At 42.0% G+C, this 15,947-nt stretch overlaps 1 protein-coding gene across 2 annotated transcripts; it reads left to right on the forward strand.

The window, feature by feature from the left end:
• Window positions 1–8: 8 nt before the first annotated feature.
• On the forward strand, window positions 9–15,945 carry atg2b (autophagy related 2B). Of its 2 annotated transcripts, none has more exons than XM_073482828.1 (43): window positions 9–50; window positions 748–1,160; window positions 1,266–1,428; window positions 1,575–1,727; window positions 1,822–1,924; window positions 2,080–2,242; window positions 2,330–2,509; window positions 2,619–2,715; window positions 2,799–2,963; window positions 3,092–3,243; window positions 3,738–3,849; window positions 4,130–4,373; window positions 4,474–4,636; window positions 4,784–4,876; window positions 4,980–5,168; window positions 5,408–5,681; window positions 5,763–5,871; window positions 5,951–6,152; window positions 7,033–7,175; window positions 7,642–7,799; window positions 7,918–8,093; window positions 8,196–8,346; window positions 8,478–8,680; window positions 9,815–9,895; window positions 10,023–10,129; window positions 10,214–10,306; window positions 10,408–10,478; window positions 10,569–10,645; window positions 10,747–10,917; window positions 11,000–11,132; window positions 11,218–11,417; window positions 11,507–11,736; window positions 11,835–11,952; window positions 12,049–12,240; window positions 12,318–12,419; window positions 12,518–12,596; window positions 12,749–12,959; window positions 13,056–13,125; window positions 13,211–13,293; window positions 13,482–13,603; window positions 14,148–14,302; window positions 14,394–14,543; window positions 14,629–15,945. In XM_073482828.1, the coding sequence occupies exons 2-43, from the start codon at window positions 999–1,001 to the stop codon at window positions 14,857–14,859; spliced, it is 6,231 nt and encodes a 2,076-aa protein (XP_073338929.1). In that variant the 5' UTR covers window positions 9–50; window positions 748–998; the 3' UTR covers window positions 14,860–15,945. The 2 variants fall into 2 exon arrangements, with proteins under 2 accessions (XP_073338929.1, XP_073338930.1); XM_073482829.1 differs by having other exon boundaries at window positions 8,199–8,346.
• Window positions 15,946–15,947: the final 2 nt, after the last annotated feature.

Below are 15,947 nucleotides of genomic sequence, written 5' to 3' on the forward strand. Positions count from 1 at the left end.
CTCAATTGGTGCGGAGTCATGAAAGTGTTTGTAAACAACTCAGTCAGAAGGTAACTTATGAGCTGCATTCATATCTTCAACTCTGTTTGCTTACTCATGCATGTCGGCATACCGCGCTGCTGTATATGTGTGTAGTGTTTTGTTTTTTTTGTCAGCATACGTCTTTACATGTGTGGGTACATTTGAGAAATGTTGGATTTGAGTTTAGCTAGCTAGCTTGCTACCAAGCAAACATGCACTGCTGTCAGCTTAGCCTGGCGTTAGCCGGCTATGCTAATGTTTCCTCGTTCTGCCTATAGCAGTGGCTAGCTAAATTCGCTGGCCTCATACTTGCTAGCCGGCTAGTTAGCCCAGTGACATGCCTTTGTCTAGCCAGAAGTCAAAGCGCAGCTCCCGTCACTAGACAACGATGACAGCCCTGTTTAGGTAAACATAGCTAAGGGTAGCTAGCGACTAGACTGGGGGCATGCTAATAGTTATTTCGCAAGTGTGTTTGGCTAGTTTATACCGGCTCTAGAATAGGGACAAACATAAGGCTTAACGCTAGGACAACACTAACATCATTAGGACATTTTATGTTACTATATTATAAACGTCACTCAGGAGCAATTTAAATCAGTCTCTGTGGTAAACTGACGCATTAATGAAGCTTGTTGTTGTCGACTGTGTTGCAGACATTTCGTGCCAAGTGTCATGTTGTGTCCAGTGTACAATTACAAATAGGGCACCATATGTGTCTTTCCATAGGCGCAGCAAACTGGAGTCGGACCAATTCCCTCACATATCCCCGAGTGTCAACACATCCTCCAAAGTGTCCCTAATCTTGGGATGTGAAGGGTGTTTGAGCTCACGATTTCTCCATGTCTTTAAGTCGACAGGATGACACGACTGTAACGCCAGTGATTAATTCAAAGCTGTTTAAGTAGGTATAGCATTCCGGTTGCAGAGCCTCGAGATCCATTTGATTACCCTGTATACTGTCCACCTATCAAATTAAGATGCCGTGGCCATTTTCGGAGTCCATCAAGAAGCGTGCCTGCAGGTACCTCCTGCATCGATACCTGGGCAACTTTCTGCAGGAGAAGCTGAGCTTGGATCAGCTCAGTTTAGACCTCTATCAAGGCACTGGATCACTTGCACAAGTGCCATTGGATAAATGGGTATGTTTGTGTCTTTGTGTCTAGAAATACAGCAGATTAATTAATTTGATTTGAACTGAATCTACATGAATGAGAAGAGCTACAGCATTATTTCTTGTTCCTCAGTCACTCAATGAGCTCCTAGAGACGGCAGATGCCCCTTTTGAGGTAATCGCGGGGTTCATCCAGACAATTTCTCTAACCGTCCCATGGGCAGCACTCCTGCATGAAAACTGTGCACTAGAGGTCAAGGGGTTGGAGATGGTGCTCAGACCAAGACCAAGAATAGGTGAGGAGAGACTCTGTGATGTGCCACTACAACACCATCTGTGAAAAAGTGTTTACATGAATGTAAAAGTTGTTGTTACACGTGCAAAAGTTGATGAGTAAATTTACTGAAAAGTAAATGACTGTCACAACTGGCTGTTCTTCCAGCATCTGGCACTGAGCCCATGTACTGGTCCAGTTTCATGACAAGCAGCATGCAGCTTGCCAAAGAATGTCTGAGCCAGAAACTCACCGACGATATGGGGGAGAGCTTTCAGCCTTTTGAGGGATTAGAGAAGTTTGCAGAAACAATAGAAACAGGTACATTATGTCTGAACTGTTCAGCAACATTTTAAGAAGATTTACCAGCCAAATATTATGTAAAGTAATTTCTTTTAATTTCCTATCTTTGCAGTTCTGAGAAGAGTAAAAGTGACATTTGTGGATACCGTTCTCAGAGTCGAACACATTCCAGAAAATTCTAAAACTGGGATTGCCCTTGAGATTCGAATCAACAAGTAAGTGTGGACAGTCAGTGGGATGACAGGCAATTTCCAAAATATTCTAAGAGGAGAAAGGGATGACAATATACTATTGAATATTGAATATAGATGTCCCTTATATGAAGTACATGCATTGCGTTAAGATAATTTTGTTCCATGGATGTTTGCAGGATTGTTTACTGCGATGAAACAGACGAGGAGACTTCAAATGTTAATGTGCATCAGCCAACAACATTTGCACATAAAAACCTGCAGATGGAAGGCATCAGCATATTTTGGGATGAGTTCTCAGATGTGTCCCGTGCTGGTTGTAAAACTTCCCCCACTCCAACGGTTGGTGTAGAGAGTCTTTAAAGAAAATGGCATAAAAGAATCGTAAGTTTAAGCCTTTTTTGAAAATACTTATCTCTTATTTTGCAGGAAACTGAGCCAAAGCTCTCCCCCAGCTGGAATCCAAAAATAATATGTGAGCCTCATCCCCAGTTCACAGAGCCTGTATCCTCGACAACACCCTTTGAACCTGTGCAGGTTGGGAGCCTCGGAGGTAAAATAGAGTTGTCCCTCACTCTGAAAAACAACTTAGCAATGCCTGGAGCAAAGGTAAACAAACCATTTCTTAATTATGAAAGATTCTCTGAAAAAACGGTCCTCACTATTATGAACTATTGGTAATAGGTATTAATAAGGGGTTTTGCATGTTTCCTTTCAGCTGGATGTTGTTGGACATATTGATACACTTCTTATTCTACTGTCCCCACGCCAAGTTCATCTTCTTCTGGACTTGTTTGGAGCTTTCTCTGGTGGAGGTGAGTACCCCTCTGTTGGTAGATCATAGGGAACATGAGCAATTCATTATTCGAAAAGAGTATTTCTTATTCTTTGTGTGAAGGTACACAGGAGTGGGCTAAGGATAGAAAGAGCCGACCCATACAGCAGGAGGATGAGTATCGCCTCCACATGGAACTGAACCGCTGTCTAAAAAAGGATACCACTGTGCCAGGAACAGACCCTGATCTCTTTGAGAGCCAGACCACCAGAACTGTGTCTAGTCGAGGTTGGACTCAAACACCATTCTCTAACCACTGACCTTTCTGAGACATCATGGTTGCATCTATCTAATGAAATTTGTTCTTTCTTTGTTCTTTCCTATTATTTTTTTAAACATATCCGTGGGTGGTGTAGATGATGTGTTCTTCTCCATGGCAGACATGGACATGTCTCACAGCTTGTCATCCCTTCCTCCTCTGGGTGAACCACCCACGGTTGACTTGGATTTGTCACTTAATAGCAACTACTCTGCCTCCCCAGGGGAGTCTCCCTCTGGAAATGCAACAGTAAGTCCTCCGTCTTTGACTTGAATCATCACGACACATTGAAATGTAATGAAGGTGAGCACAGTGTTCTGGTTACTGTACCCTTTTCTTTTCCCTTACTTGTAGACATGGACATATACATATGTTCAAACAGATACATGGACAACAGAAAACAAAAAAGAAGACAAAACCAAACAAATTCACCTTCACATTTTACAATGCCGGAGTCCTTTTTATATGTAGCATATTATATTTGTTTAATAACTTAAAGGTCTTAAAGGAAGGAAGCACACAAAGGAAGGAAATTCTTGTTCATGTTTAGTGGAAAAAATAGATGGGAAATACTATTATTAGTCCACAGGATCACAATCGTAATCAATGTGTAAATTCATTGAGCTTGTAATTGAGTCAACTTTACCATGCTTTCTCCCAATGTATATCAATTATCTATTTTCACTATGGGTGTTTGAGTTTGTGTTGTATATCAGATCATATCTGTGTATCTGTGTTTGTAGGCTCTGTGGGATGATTACATGGATGTACCACGACAAAGAGAAAAGCAGACTAATGAAACTCCCGTGCAGTCTCGGGATTCACAACTCCATCAAAAATTACTGAGACAGACTTGTAAGTATCACAATATATCAGTTTATTTCTTCATACGCAACTAGTCCCTTGTGGCCGTATGCTTAAGTAAAGAAAAGGAGTTTGTGGGTTGTCATTCCAAGCAAAGATTACATCAGCATATCTTCCTGATAAGAGCTTTATCTGTAGTTGAAGGTATGATAAACAGTGATATTGACTGGAGAAGTAGTTGGCTCTAGTAGACTTTACAAACACACAACCCTCATTTCACCAGAGTGAAAATTAAGTATCTGTATGTTAATGTGCCGTTGTCGTATTTCAGCCCATCCATCCAAAACCCACGGTGATGAGTCACGGCCAGAGCTGGTGTTAAAGTTAACGTTGAGCAGCCTGGCTGTCTCAGTCCTCCACATCGACCCGCTGCCACCACCAGATGCTGCTCCCAGTCCCCTTGGCCCTCTTGCTGCACACTTCTTCAGCACGGTGGGTCCAGGCCATCTCGCCCCTGCTGCTTTCCTTCAGTCTCGGACAGTGTTTAACAAGGCCTGCCCCCATGACCATCTCAGGTGCACTTTTATTTATCACTAATTCCTGTTAAAGCATATTGTGGCACAGAAATGTCATTGAAGTGTTGAATGTGTGTCTGATTTGGACATATATTTGCAGATTTGTGGCTCAGGGCCTGAAGATAAAGTATGAGCACTTTCAGGGATCCAGCCTGCGGACTTTTAGCACTGACGTCTCCCTAAATCAGATGGAGTTTCTGGAGTGTCTGTTCCCCTCTGAGGCTGTCAGTGGAGGCTCCCAGAGAGGCATTCAGTACACTGAGGTTAGAGTTTCAAGCCTGAGCTAAGCACATTTTGCATTGCGCTGTGCTTTGGTTGGTTAAACACTGCATAGACATTCAGTACGCCTGAAAATTGCAGCTGGCATGACATTAGGAGTGTTTCTCACTAGTTTCTCTGTCACACCTCAGCTCCTGACATTTGACACCACAGCCAGTGCTGATGCGCCGCTTACCACCTGCCTTCACCTGCTTTACAAACAGGCCGAGCGCAGAGGCCCTCAGGTAACAGCATTTATCAGTCCAACATGAAACCACAGCACTAGCACTTAACACTCAAACACATTGTCCGGCTTCTGCTTAGTCAACCCTTCACTTCTCTGCACAGGGTGGCCAGGTTCGCCTCAGCACCATTCCCAGGAAAGCTGAGATACAGGTGGAGCTGGGCCCTGTGCACTGTGAGCTGGACATCAGCATCGTAGACCGTCTCAACTCATTGCTACAACCTCAGAAGCTGGCTACCACAGAGCTGATGGCCTCCCACTTGTACACATCCTATAATAAACATGTCAGCTTGGTAAGAGCATCCCAGGAAATGTTAATTAAGATGAAAATATTTTTTATTTTTGCAATCAAATGTTTACAACAATTGTTAGTTTCAGGTGATTATACAATACTGAAAACAAGAATATTATATCTGATTTCTGCCCCTAAATCCTACACACTGGACCTGTTGGACTTGGTTTTAAAAAGGTAGAACCATTTCTACAACTTATATATAATGTAATTCTGTGTTTCTTTAAACTCATTTCACAGCATAAAGCCTTTACAGAGGTTTTCCTTGATGACAGCCATACTCCCACCAACTGTCATGTGTCGCTGACTGTGAACGCCCCATTGCTGGGCCTTGCAGTCCGATTCCCCATCCCTGACCTGCGCTCAGATCAGGAGAGGGGCCCGTGGTTCAAGAAGTCTCTGCAGAAGGAAGTTCTCCACCTGGAGCTTGAGGACCTGGAAGTGAAAACAGAGTTCATGGGAGGCACCTCTCCTGACCAAACCAAAATGGAGCTCACCTTTAGGGAGCTTATTGGTATGTGATCTAAAGGGGAAGAAATCTAAACATCTCTTTGATGTTTGCTTGCTCTTTAACTGCTTTATTTTCTTTGCATAGGCAAGTTTCAGGAGGAGCCGGATCAACCAGCTGCCCGGTTCCTCAGAGTGTCCCACACCATGGATGGCGACATGACAACATCTGAAAGTGTAAAATTTGATTGGCCGAGGTAAGTTTATCTAACAAACCTCAAACTGATCTGTCAGTTCAGGGAGAATCTCTCAGTGACATATAATCTGTCTGAGCAGGGTCGTGCTGAAGATGAACCCCACTGCAGTCCACTCAATCCTCGAGCGGGTGACGGCTGAAGATGACGAGGGGGCTGAGGACCATTCCCTTGAAGAGGAAGAGGAGGAAGGGGCTGCTCATTCACTGAAGGATGTGTGTGACTTTGGGAAGCCAGAGCCATCACCCTTTTCGTCACGAAGGGTTATGTATGAGAATGAAGAGGTAGGTCATGGCTGAAGGGCCACATTCAAAATGTTAATATGCAGCCAACTACTGTATATTTTATGAAACATTTTTGTGTTGAAGTGTAGCAGTTTTCTTTTAAATCACTAAGTAAATGCACTGGAGCCCAGATGTGTTGGCTTAGAAATTGTCCAGGTGTATAATAATAAATAATAATAATAATACATTTTATTTGTACAGCGCTTTTAAAAACTCTCAAAGACACTTTACAAGAATGGAATACATACAAGAATACATAAAATCAAGTGCATGGTGCATAAACTCAAGTGCATAGTGCGATAGAGGAGAAATATGTAGTAAAAAGAACAGTGTATGAGGATATGGATCTGTGTAGGCTTTTTGGGAGAACAGGTTGAGTACAGCAAACTGCTACAGGTGCAGATGAAAAGCGAGTTTGAAGAGGTGGGTTTTGAGGAATGACTTGAAGGTGGATGAGTCTGGGCAGTCACGGATGTGTTTGGGGAGGGAGTTCCAGAGGGAGATTTTTAATCTTATGATCTACCCAGTTTTGACAAGAGGCAGTAATAACATGTTATCAATGCACAGATATGCTTGACATTATGAAAACACTCACTCGACATCCACAAACCTTCAATTACACTATTAGAAATGTTGTAGCACACATATTGTACTCATATTTGAAAGACATCCTTTTTCAATTTGCTTAATTGAAGAATTGTTGTTACACTTTTGGTCTAAAGCAGGTGGACTTCGTGCATGTGGATATATTTGCATTCAGAAGCGAGAGGGTATCCTCTGGATGATGTATTCAAATGTATGACAGATGCTTTGCGTACCTAACCTGTTGACAGAGCAGGTGGTGACAAGCCCATGTTTAGAAAATATTTTTTGATTGCAGATGGTCATCCCTGGTGACGTCGCAGAGATGACGGAGTTTCAGGAAAAAACCATGAACAACTCTCGCTTCATCCTTGAGTTGTGTTTCCCCAATGTGCAGTTAGTCCTCCCCAGCAAGGAATTTTATGAAAAACTACACAACAGGTATGGAATTTGTAATATGACAATAAAATTACAGCAAAACAGCTCGGGGTGTCGCCATTCTCCAAATCCACAATTCAATTTGACTTTCAATTCTATTTTCGATTTAAACATTTTTCCTGCTCTGACTGCCTAATTTTAGACTACCGAGTCTTGGTTTGTAAAGATCAACAGATCACTGCAGAGCCCTCTAAGTCCCTAAAGGTCACTTTCAGTAAACTGTAATTTACAGTTTCTTAACAAAGTTCATTTCTCATAAAAATGAACTTCATTAAAAAATGAGTTATGCAGTAGGCCAGGAAAGCAATAAACATTTACATTGTACATTTACATTTATGTATAAATATGTTTTGTAATTAGCTGAAACCAAAATTAAGTGCTGTGGGCAAGACTCCTTTAACAAGATACCTATCAAGATACTAACCCCTACCTGTCCTGTAAGAACAAATATATATTCTCAATATTTCAGGATAAACAATGACCTGCTGCTGTGGGAGCCTACTGCTCCATCTCCAGTGGAGACAGTAGAAAGCATGCCATATGGAGTTGGACTCTCTGTCGCCAGTCAGTTGATCAACACTTACTCCAAGGACAGTTTCAGTCAGTTCCGCTCTACTGGTCCGGAAGGTGAGATGACAAAAAACACTTGCCATTAATTTGGGTCAGACTCTTCTTATTGTAGTAATAAGAATGTCTAATGTGAAGTCATGGTTCACTTTATAGACACTTTGCGTTTTGCTTTCAGATGAGACCAGTGGGTCAGAAGAGGAGACCATGCATTATTACTCTCCTGCCTCTGAGCTGGGCCACAGGTCTCGCAAGAAGAAAAAGCCCAAAGCGCAGAGCAAGACCTCCCAGAGCCTGTTTTCTGTCATCATCAGTGTCAATCATGGTCTGGTGGCTCTTCAAACTAATGCTAAGGTAAACTCACACCCTTTTTGATATCACTTACAGTTTTATCCTAATTTATATAAAATATGTTTGATGGAAATTGGGATTAAGTTTCCATCTTTTTTTTCCCAGAAGGAGGATAAAACTGTGCTGAAAAACAAACACGGCGAGTTCTGGCTGGAGGTGAAAAATGCTGTGCTGTTCAGTGTGACACAGTACGAAGGCTATAAAGACCAACACTACATCTGCTTCCACACTAGTAGTATTTGCATGTATCATCAAGGTAAACCAGCTACAACTATTCACTATGTGATATTTGGTGATATGGGACCTACTATACTCTGTCTATGCACTTTTCTAATGTCATTCATGTACTTCTCTTTCACTAATGTCTCACTCTGTTAATCTGCTCAGGGCTTGTGGATGGAGGCCCCTCTGTATCAGACATCAAGTTGCCATGCAGGACACATCCCCACTGGTTAGAACAAACTATCTACCAATCAGAGACACCTCCTGAGAGATCCTCAACACCCTCGGAGGGAATTGGTCTGGAGGCCCGCAGCATGGTGTCTGTCGCTGTCAAAATCTCATCACAGAATGCAGAACGCAATGTCAAGGTAACCAAGGCCACGCTGACTTTGCATAGATTCTGTCTGTTGAATAGCTGACACCCCCTAGAATGAAACGGTGTGTATTCGCTACCCCAGAGTCACTGTTGCATTTAATTGTTTGGTGGATCATTTGTCTGCCAGCATTGCCAGTGGACACCAGCAATTCAGAAAAGTGTTCTCTATAATATACTTTCGATATATTTGCCAATAAATAAAGCAATATTAACTTACCAGATATTTTAGTTTGTTTTGATGTTCACTCACTCATACAGTGTATGAGAGATGCTCAAGTGAAGGAATTCCAGTACCACATTAATCCTCTTGCTCCTTTATCCCTCATGAATGTTCCTTTGTTATAAACTCTTCTTAAGTTTTAATTAACAGTGACTCTTATCAAGTTCAGTGTCTAGCGGGGTGCTTCACAGAGCTTCAGCCTTCAAAGCTTGAGCCCTGCTATTTGTTTGAAATATGTTGACTAAGACAGTCATGGCAAATTGTCAGCCTTAAAAGACACTTTCATGACTACATTTGCCCTGTAGATGGGGCTACTGTCAAAGTAAAGTTACTTTTCTTTATCTACTTCAACCAAAACTTTGACCGGGCCATGTAAGTGCATGGTAAATGCCTTTGTTTTCTAAGTGGGGGCCCTTTGTGTACTGCCACTATAGTCAAATAATGGGCAGTTGAGTCAACATTTCTTGCTGGGAAACACCAGGCATGATTATATGTTGATTATTGAATTATTCCTGGAACCACACCTGTGCAGTAGCATATGTTTCAGCACAGATTTAAAGACATAATATGTAATATTTCTCAATTAAAATGTAAAAAAAATCCCAAAAAAACCTGGTCTTTTGTACTTACATTCCTGAACATTCCCATTTCCGCCTAAGTCATGTAGATTTTCATCAGCAATGGTGGTTGTTTAACAATGAAGACAGCAACTCCCATGATCTCATGCTATTGATGTCTTTTGTTTTGATTAAGAGACCCCTAGCTGCAGAAATTACATACTGTGTATATATCATAATGCTTTATTCAAGTCTTTCTCGTATTTGGCAGAACCAGTGTTTAAAGCATATCAGTCAGCTCACTTTTTGTTTTCTGCTCACTGTGGTCATGTGTGCTTTTCTTTTGCAGGAATTTCTGGTTGCTGTTGGAGTGAGAGGAGCCACGCTTCAGCACAGAGTGGTCCCGCCCAGCCTGGGCTGGTATGACCAGGTAGGCCAAGATTGAGCTACCACTTCACTAACATTTACAAAACCTATTTTTCCTTCAAATGGTCAGAGAGCATTTGAGGGAAATAAAATTGATTAAAATCACACATTTGTAATCTTCTGTGCAACAGATTGTTGACTTTTTGAATGTTTCCGATGAGCCTGTGTTGGGTTACGCCCCTCCTACTTCTGTCACCACCCTACATTTACACCTGTGGAGCTGCTCTCTAGACTACAGGTAAGCAGACATCATAACTCTTCCTAAATGGTTTCTTGTTGTCTGTGTGTGTATTGTCATGAGGCTTTTTTTTTCTCTTGGCAGACCCCTTTACCTGCCACTCCGATCACTGCTGGTCGTCGAGACTTTCAGCATCTCCAGCAGTGTCTCCTTAGACCACTCTTCCTCAACACTCAGGTATAGAAAGCCTACTAGTTCTGTCTCTTACGCAAAATGACGTGATTGCACTGAAGTTATAGAAAAAGTTGTCCTTGCTGAGTATAATGTGTTGTGCACAGGATCATTTTGGACGAAGCGGCTCTGTTCCTCTCAGACAAGAGTAACGCTGTCTCTGTCAATCTAGCACGTGGTAAGTTGACTTCAGTGATGATTTCGTAGAAACAGATTGAAAGGGTTAAATGCAGCTTTGATTTATGTTTGCTTTTGGTTTTTTCGTCAGACTATGTCCAAGTGGTAGACATGGGAACATTGGAGCTTCGGATTACAGCTGTCAAACCTGGAGTGGATGGAAAGTTGGTAAGAGTTGTCTGACTAAATAACATTAATGTTTGAAACTTTCTTTCATGGAAATAAGGTTGGAAATTTTGTACATCATCTTATCGTCTCTCGGTTGACAGTCGGAGCCCAGATTTGAGCTGCGTTGTTCCAGCGATGTCATTCACATCAGAACATGTTCCGACTCCTGTGCCGCCCTCATGAACCTCATCCAGTATGTAGCCAGCTATGGAGACTTACTGCCCCCTGCAGAACCAGAGGCCAAGCACAGCAGCACCACACAAAGAACCAAGGTCAGCTGTGCAACAGCATATGCCAAAGTTACAAACTTGCAATAGGGTCATATGCACTCAGCTTGAATGTGTTTTTTGACAGGTGGAGTTTCCTAGCCGGCCCACATCTCAGACCTTGTTGCTCGCTGAGACTGAGCAGCAGATGTTGCAGGACCTGATGAGTGAAGCGATGGAGGAGACTGACGGGCAGCACCCAGCAGGGCCACAGCAGAATGGTGAAGACTTTGTTCAGTAAAGATTAAAGTTTTAGCTCCATGAACTTTATTTAACTAGATTTTATACTTTTACAAACATCTATAGGTGCACATGAGGAGCAGAATCAAGACCATGACCCGCCTCGCTCAGACCTATTCTTGTTCCCGGATGAGAGCGGAAATTTTAACCAAGATTCAAGCCCAACTTACCCCATGCTTCACTCTCCACTTATCACTCCTGTCCCTAACCTGGCCCAAGAGACGGACGACTTTTGTATCCTGGAGACACCAGGGTCCCGGGCAGAGGTCAGGATATATTTACACACTGTTATGGCTACATAACAAAGAGACTGAAAATCTATTTTGTGCTCACTGGTAAGCATTATGTGTTTCAGGATCTTGATCAGGAGCCAGTGGTAAAGCAGCTTACTTTAGACCCTGTGGAAATCAAAGACGATTACTTCAGTCAGCCCCTGGAAGGGAGTGATTCCAGCCGTGGAGCCATGAACTTTCCCATCCCAGAGGTGCGCTACCTCATCAAGGAGATCTCCGTTATCTGGCACCTCTATGGTGGGAAAGACTTTGGGAGCGCAATTTTCACCGCATCTCCTGCTAGAAGCCGAGGGTGAGACATTCACTATGTAACTGTGCACACACTGTTTAAATTGTGCTCAAAGGGAAACAGGCTTGTTTAATTTTTTTGTCATTTTCTCCACCTTGCAGGTCTACACCTCATAGCTCCCCCTCTCAAACTCCGGTCAGACAGGCCAAGGCTTCAGGACGGGCAGGAGGTGGAAGAGGAAGGAACCCTGATGTGCTGATGGAGATACAGCTCAGCAAGGTAAACTTCCTCTTTACCTGGAATGAATTTTTATTATTTAACCCTCACATAGATCACATAAATACCTTGGGTCGTTTCCTTTTACCGTTTTCCTAGGTGAGGTTTCAGCATGAGGTGTACCCACAGTCCCCGCTGGCTTCTGGGCCAGCGATGGATCAGCCAGTCTCCCGGCAGGTGTTCATCGTGCAGGACTTGGAGATTCGTGACAGACTGGCTACCTCACAGATGAACAAGTTCCTCTACTTGTATTCTAGCAAGGAAATGCCCCGAAAAGCCCATTCTAACATGGTGAGGAAGGCAACACACTCATATTAACCCAGTCAAGTCTTGGCCTGCTATAATTCCTTCTGTGCTTTTGGTCTTAGCTGACAGTTAAGGCGCTGCACATGTGTCCTGAGTCAGGCCAGACTCCACAGGAGTGCTGTTTGCGTGTTTCTCTGATGCCTCTTCGCCTCAATATTGATCAGGTAAAAGATATATAGAATTTTTCCACTGTATCAAAGATATCTCATATGTCTTCAGTAACATGTCTTAAATGACAGACTTGTTTTTTGTTTGTTTGAAGGATGCACTGTTCTTCTTGAAGGACTTCTTTGCCAGTCTTGCAACTGAAGTCGAGTTTTTCTCACCGCCTGCTCAAGAAGGTAAAGCTCAATATTCAGACCCAGGGCGTTGGTATTTGACGGCCAGGGAGTAAGACTCAATAATCAACTATCTTGATCCAGAATTGCTTACTGCTCTTTTAACATCAGCCTCACTTTTAAATGCTGATTCTTGACAATGTTTTGTTCTGCAGCTGTCTGTGTTTCAACAAAAAAAGCTGCTGCCCCAGAGATCTCCTGCAGCTTCTCCAAGCATGCCGGTAGTAGCCAAGATCCAGCCCCAATCATCTCAGTACCTGCTCAGAGACGTTTGAGCCACAATGGCTTCTCCACATCTGGCAGGGAAGAGTTGATTGATTTTGAAGCCTCTGCCCCTTCCTTCACAGACCAGCCCATCTTCTTTAGGTCAGTGTTCAATAACTAAAGAAGGAAACCATATAATAATTGAATAAATAATTTAATTGCTTGTCTGTGTTGGGTAATGTTTTCTTCTCTTAACAGGGAGTTTCGATTTACCTCTGAGGTTCCCATTCGCCTGGATTACCATGGGAAGCATGTTTCAATGGAGCAAGTAAGTCTTCTAAGGGGGCTATGTATTAAAATCACACTTAATTTATCTGTGCATTATGAATGATTTCATGACTGCTGTATTTCAGGGAACATTTGCAGGCATCATCATCGGGTTGACGCAGCTTAATTGTTCCGAACTGAAACTGAGGCGTTTGTGCTATAGACAAGGGTATGTTTACCATCGTAATATATCAGATATTATATCACACTGTGTTGTTTATTGTTAGGTATCTTGGATTTAGCCAGTAATGGAGCAAATTTCATTGACACAACACAATTCTTGTTCATCAAGTGTGTGATTGACTAATCACAGAGAACTAATAACTTTTCCCAGGAAGCTAATACTCTGTATTTTAGATTGTTAGGTGTGGATAAGCTGTTTTCCTATGCAATAAATGAGTGGCTGAATGACATAAAGAAGAACCAGCTTCCAGGACTTCTGGGTGGTGTAGGACCCATTCACTCTCTGGTACAACTAGGTGAGTACAACACATGTTCATAACAGGCGTTGTGATATTATTAAATTAAGTTGTGTTTCACAACTTGCTTTAATAGTAATAGTAATAACAACAACAACAACCATAACAATAAACTTTACCTTTCATACAAGAAATGCAGATACAAGTGCTTTACAACAAAGAAATTACATGCCCTAAATGCTTCCCATTAAAAAAGAAAAATGAGTTAGTGATAGTGAGACTAAGACGAAGATGCATAAAAACAGGGATGGAACGCCATAATTAGTATTAATAGTAAAATGATAAAAGATGGAGAATACAACCCATGTTAAAGATAGTATACATAAAATGCATAGAATCACCTAAAATATAACATTTTAAAAGTGCAGCAGGCATGGACACAAGGCGTAGACTAGTTTCAAGATTAAATAGTGTACGTTCAGGTTTAATCTGTGTTTTGAAGCTATGCTAAGTTTTATTTCATGATTGCATTAATAAACTGCTGTGAAAGTAATTTACAGTGTGTGAGCTTACTGATTCAGGCTTGTCTGTCATGAATGTCCAGTTCAAGGATTCAGGGACTTGGTCTGGCTCCCGATTGAGCAGTACAGGAAAGATGGTCGAATAGTCCGCGGGTTTCAGCGCGGCACTGCCTCATTTGGAACTTCTACTGCTATGGCTGCTCTGGAGCTCACCAACAGGATGGTGCGGACCATCCAGGTAAACTTTACACTGTTAGCAAAAAAAGTCTGTATTCACTACTAATGACATCATGAGGCGTCAGACAATGTATTGTGTGTGTCATCTTTAGGCAGCAGCTGAGACGGCTTATGACATGGTGTCTCCTGTGCCCGATGAGAGAGACACAAAGAGGATAAAACGGTTTACCGGTTACGGACTGGCTCATCAGCCCGTTGACCTGAGGGAAGGTGTAGCCAAAGCCTACACTGTGGTAAAAGAGGTAAAAAAAATATTTAGAATATTAACACTTGAATGACATTAATGGAAAGAGGCTGTTTTCACAAGGATTTTATTTCCATCTACAGGGGATCACAGACACGGCTTTGACCATCTATGACACAGCCACTCGGGAGCACGAGCAGCGTGGGATGACGGGTGCAGTGGGTGGAGTTCTCCGCCAGCTCCCTCCTGCAGTGGTCAAGCCACTCATTATGGCCACTGAAGCCACCTCCAACGTCTTGGGTGGGATGAGGAACCAGATTCACCCTGATGCGCGCCAGGAGGAGTCTCAGAAATGGAGGCAGGGCGAGGAGTAATTCTTACTGCCATGTGGTACCTGAAACCAATGACTGTGCAGAAGCAACAGCCAGTAAATGAAACTTTTCTTGAGAGCGTTTTCGAAGCGGAACATCTCAGAGGTGCATTTACAGCCTCGGTGTAAATAAGATACTATTCATCTCGTGGCAATTTGAGCTACATGTGATTCAGCTTGTGTCAGCTTACCAGTTCCCTCACAGTGCCTTCATGGTTATCAGCATTGTCTAACTGTATGTTTAATCAAAGGGATATATGTAGAGTGATGAGTTAAAGAGCCACATATTGTCTTCATATGGGATAGATACAGGCATTATAAATGTAAAATCATAACAATGAAGAAATAGGCTCTTATCTCACGAGGCACAAACATTTGCTTCATTCTCAAACAGCTCTGTTTACAAGTTGTATGTTGTTAAGTTCTTTATCCTATTTGGTGTCAAAAAACACTGATATTATAGGTGTAGAGACCCTTAATTTATATAACAAGCACTGTATGTGGGCCTTGTCATTTACTGTAAAAATTCCTAATGTGTAACATTTCATGCAAATATAAGAGAACAAATATAGAGACTGAATTGTTGTGTGAAGTTCTGTTATCAGCACTTTTGGGTGACTTTGAAGAGTTACTTGCTCAAATGAATGACGGGAGATGGGACGATTACCCAAATTTATTTCACAAGTTTCACAGTTTTATTTTGAGCTGTGATCAATGTTTGTGTCATTTTTGCAAAAAGCTGCTTTTTAAAAAAAAACAACAACAAAAAAAACAGTTTTAAATGTTGAATCGATCAGTCTGCTGCTCACATTTTCATATTATTGACACAAACTTGTACTAAAACACTATCTGCTCAAAATCTTGAAAGCAAAGTCTTAATATCCTGCACAGTTGATTTTTTTTTTTTTAAGTGTATGTTTGGATATTGATACTTGGTATGATATGTTGTGTTGCAGGCATTTGATTTACCCATGTTCTTGTTTATGTGGACAGGATAGTATTTCATGTACATAAGTGTACATACAGTTGATTGATGAATTTGTATTAAAAGCATGAAAGGGAAATAAAAATGGTTCAGCTCACCAGAGTAGA

Source organism: Pagrus major, chromosome 16 (genome assembly GCF_040436345.1).
Source record: "Pagrus major chromosome 16, Pma_NU_1.0".
In the NCBI taxonomy this organism is placed as follows: Eukaryota; Metazoa; Chordata; class Actinopteri; order Spariformes; family Sparidae; genus Pagrus; species Pagrus major.

Coding starts and splice junctions, on each gene's coding strand:
- atg2b (XM_073482828.1), top strand. CDS start 999: ATGCCGTGGCCATTTTCGGAGTCCATCAAGAAGCGTGCCTGCAGGTAC. Junction 7,176..7,641: donor TATGAAAAACTACACAACAG/GTATGGAATTTG, acceptor TCAATATTTCAG/GATAAACAATGACCTGCTGC. Junction 12,241..12,317: donor GAAAAGCCCATTCTAACATG/GTGAGGAAGGCA, acceptor TTTTGGTCTTAG/CTGACAGTTAAGGCGCTGCA.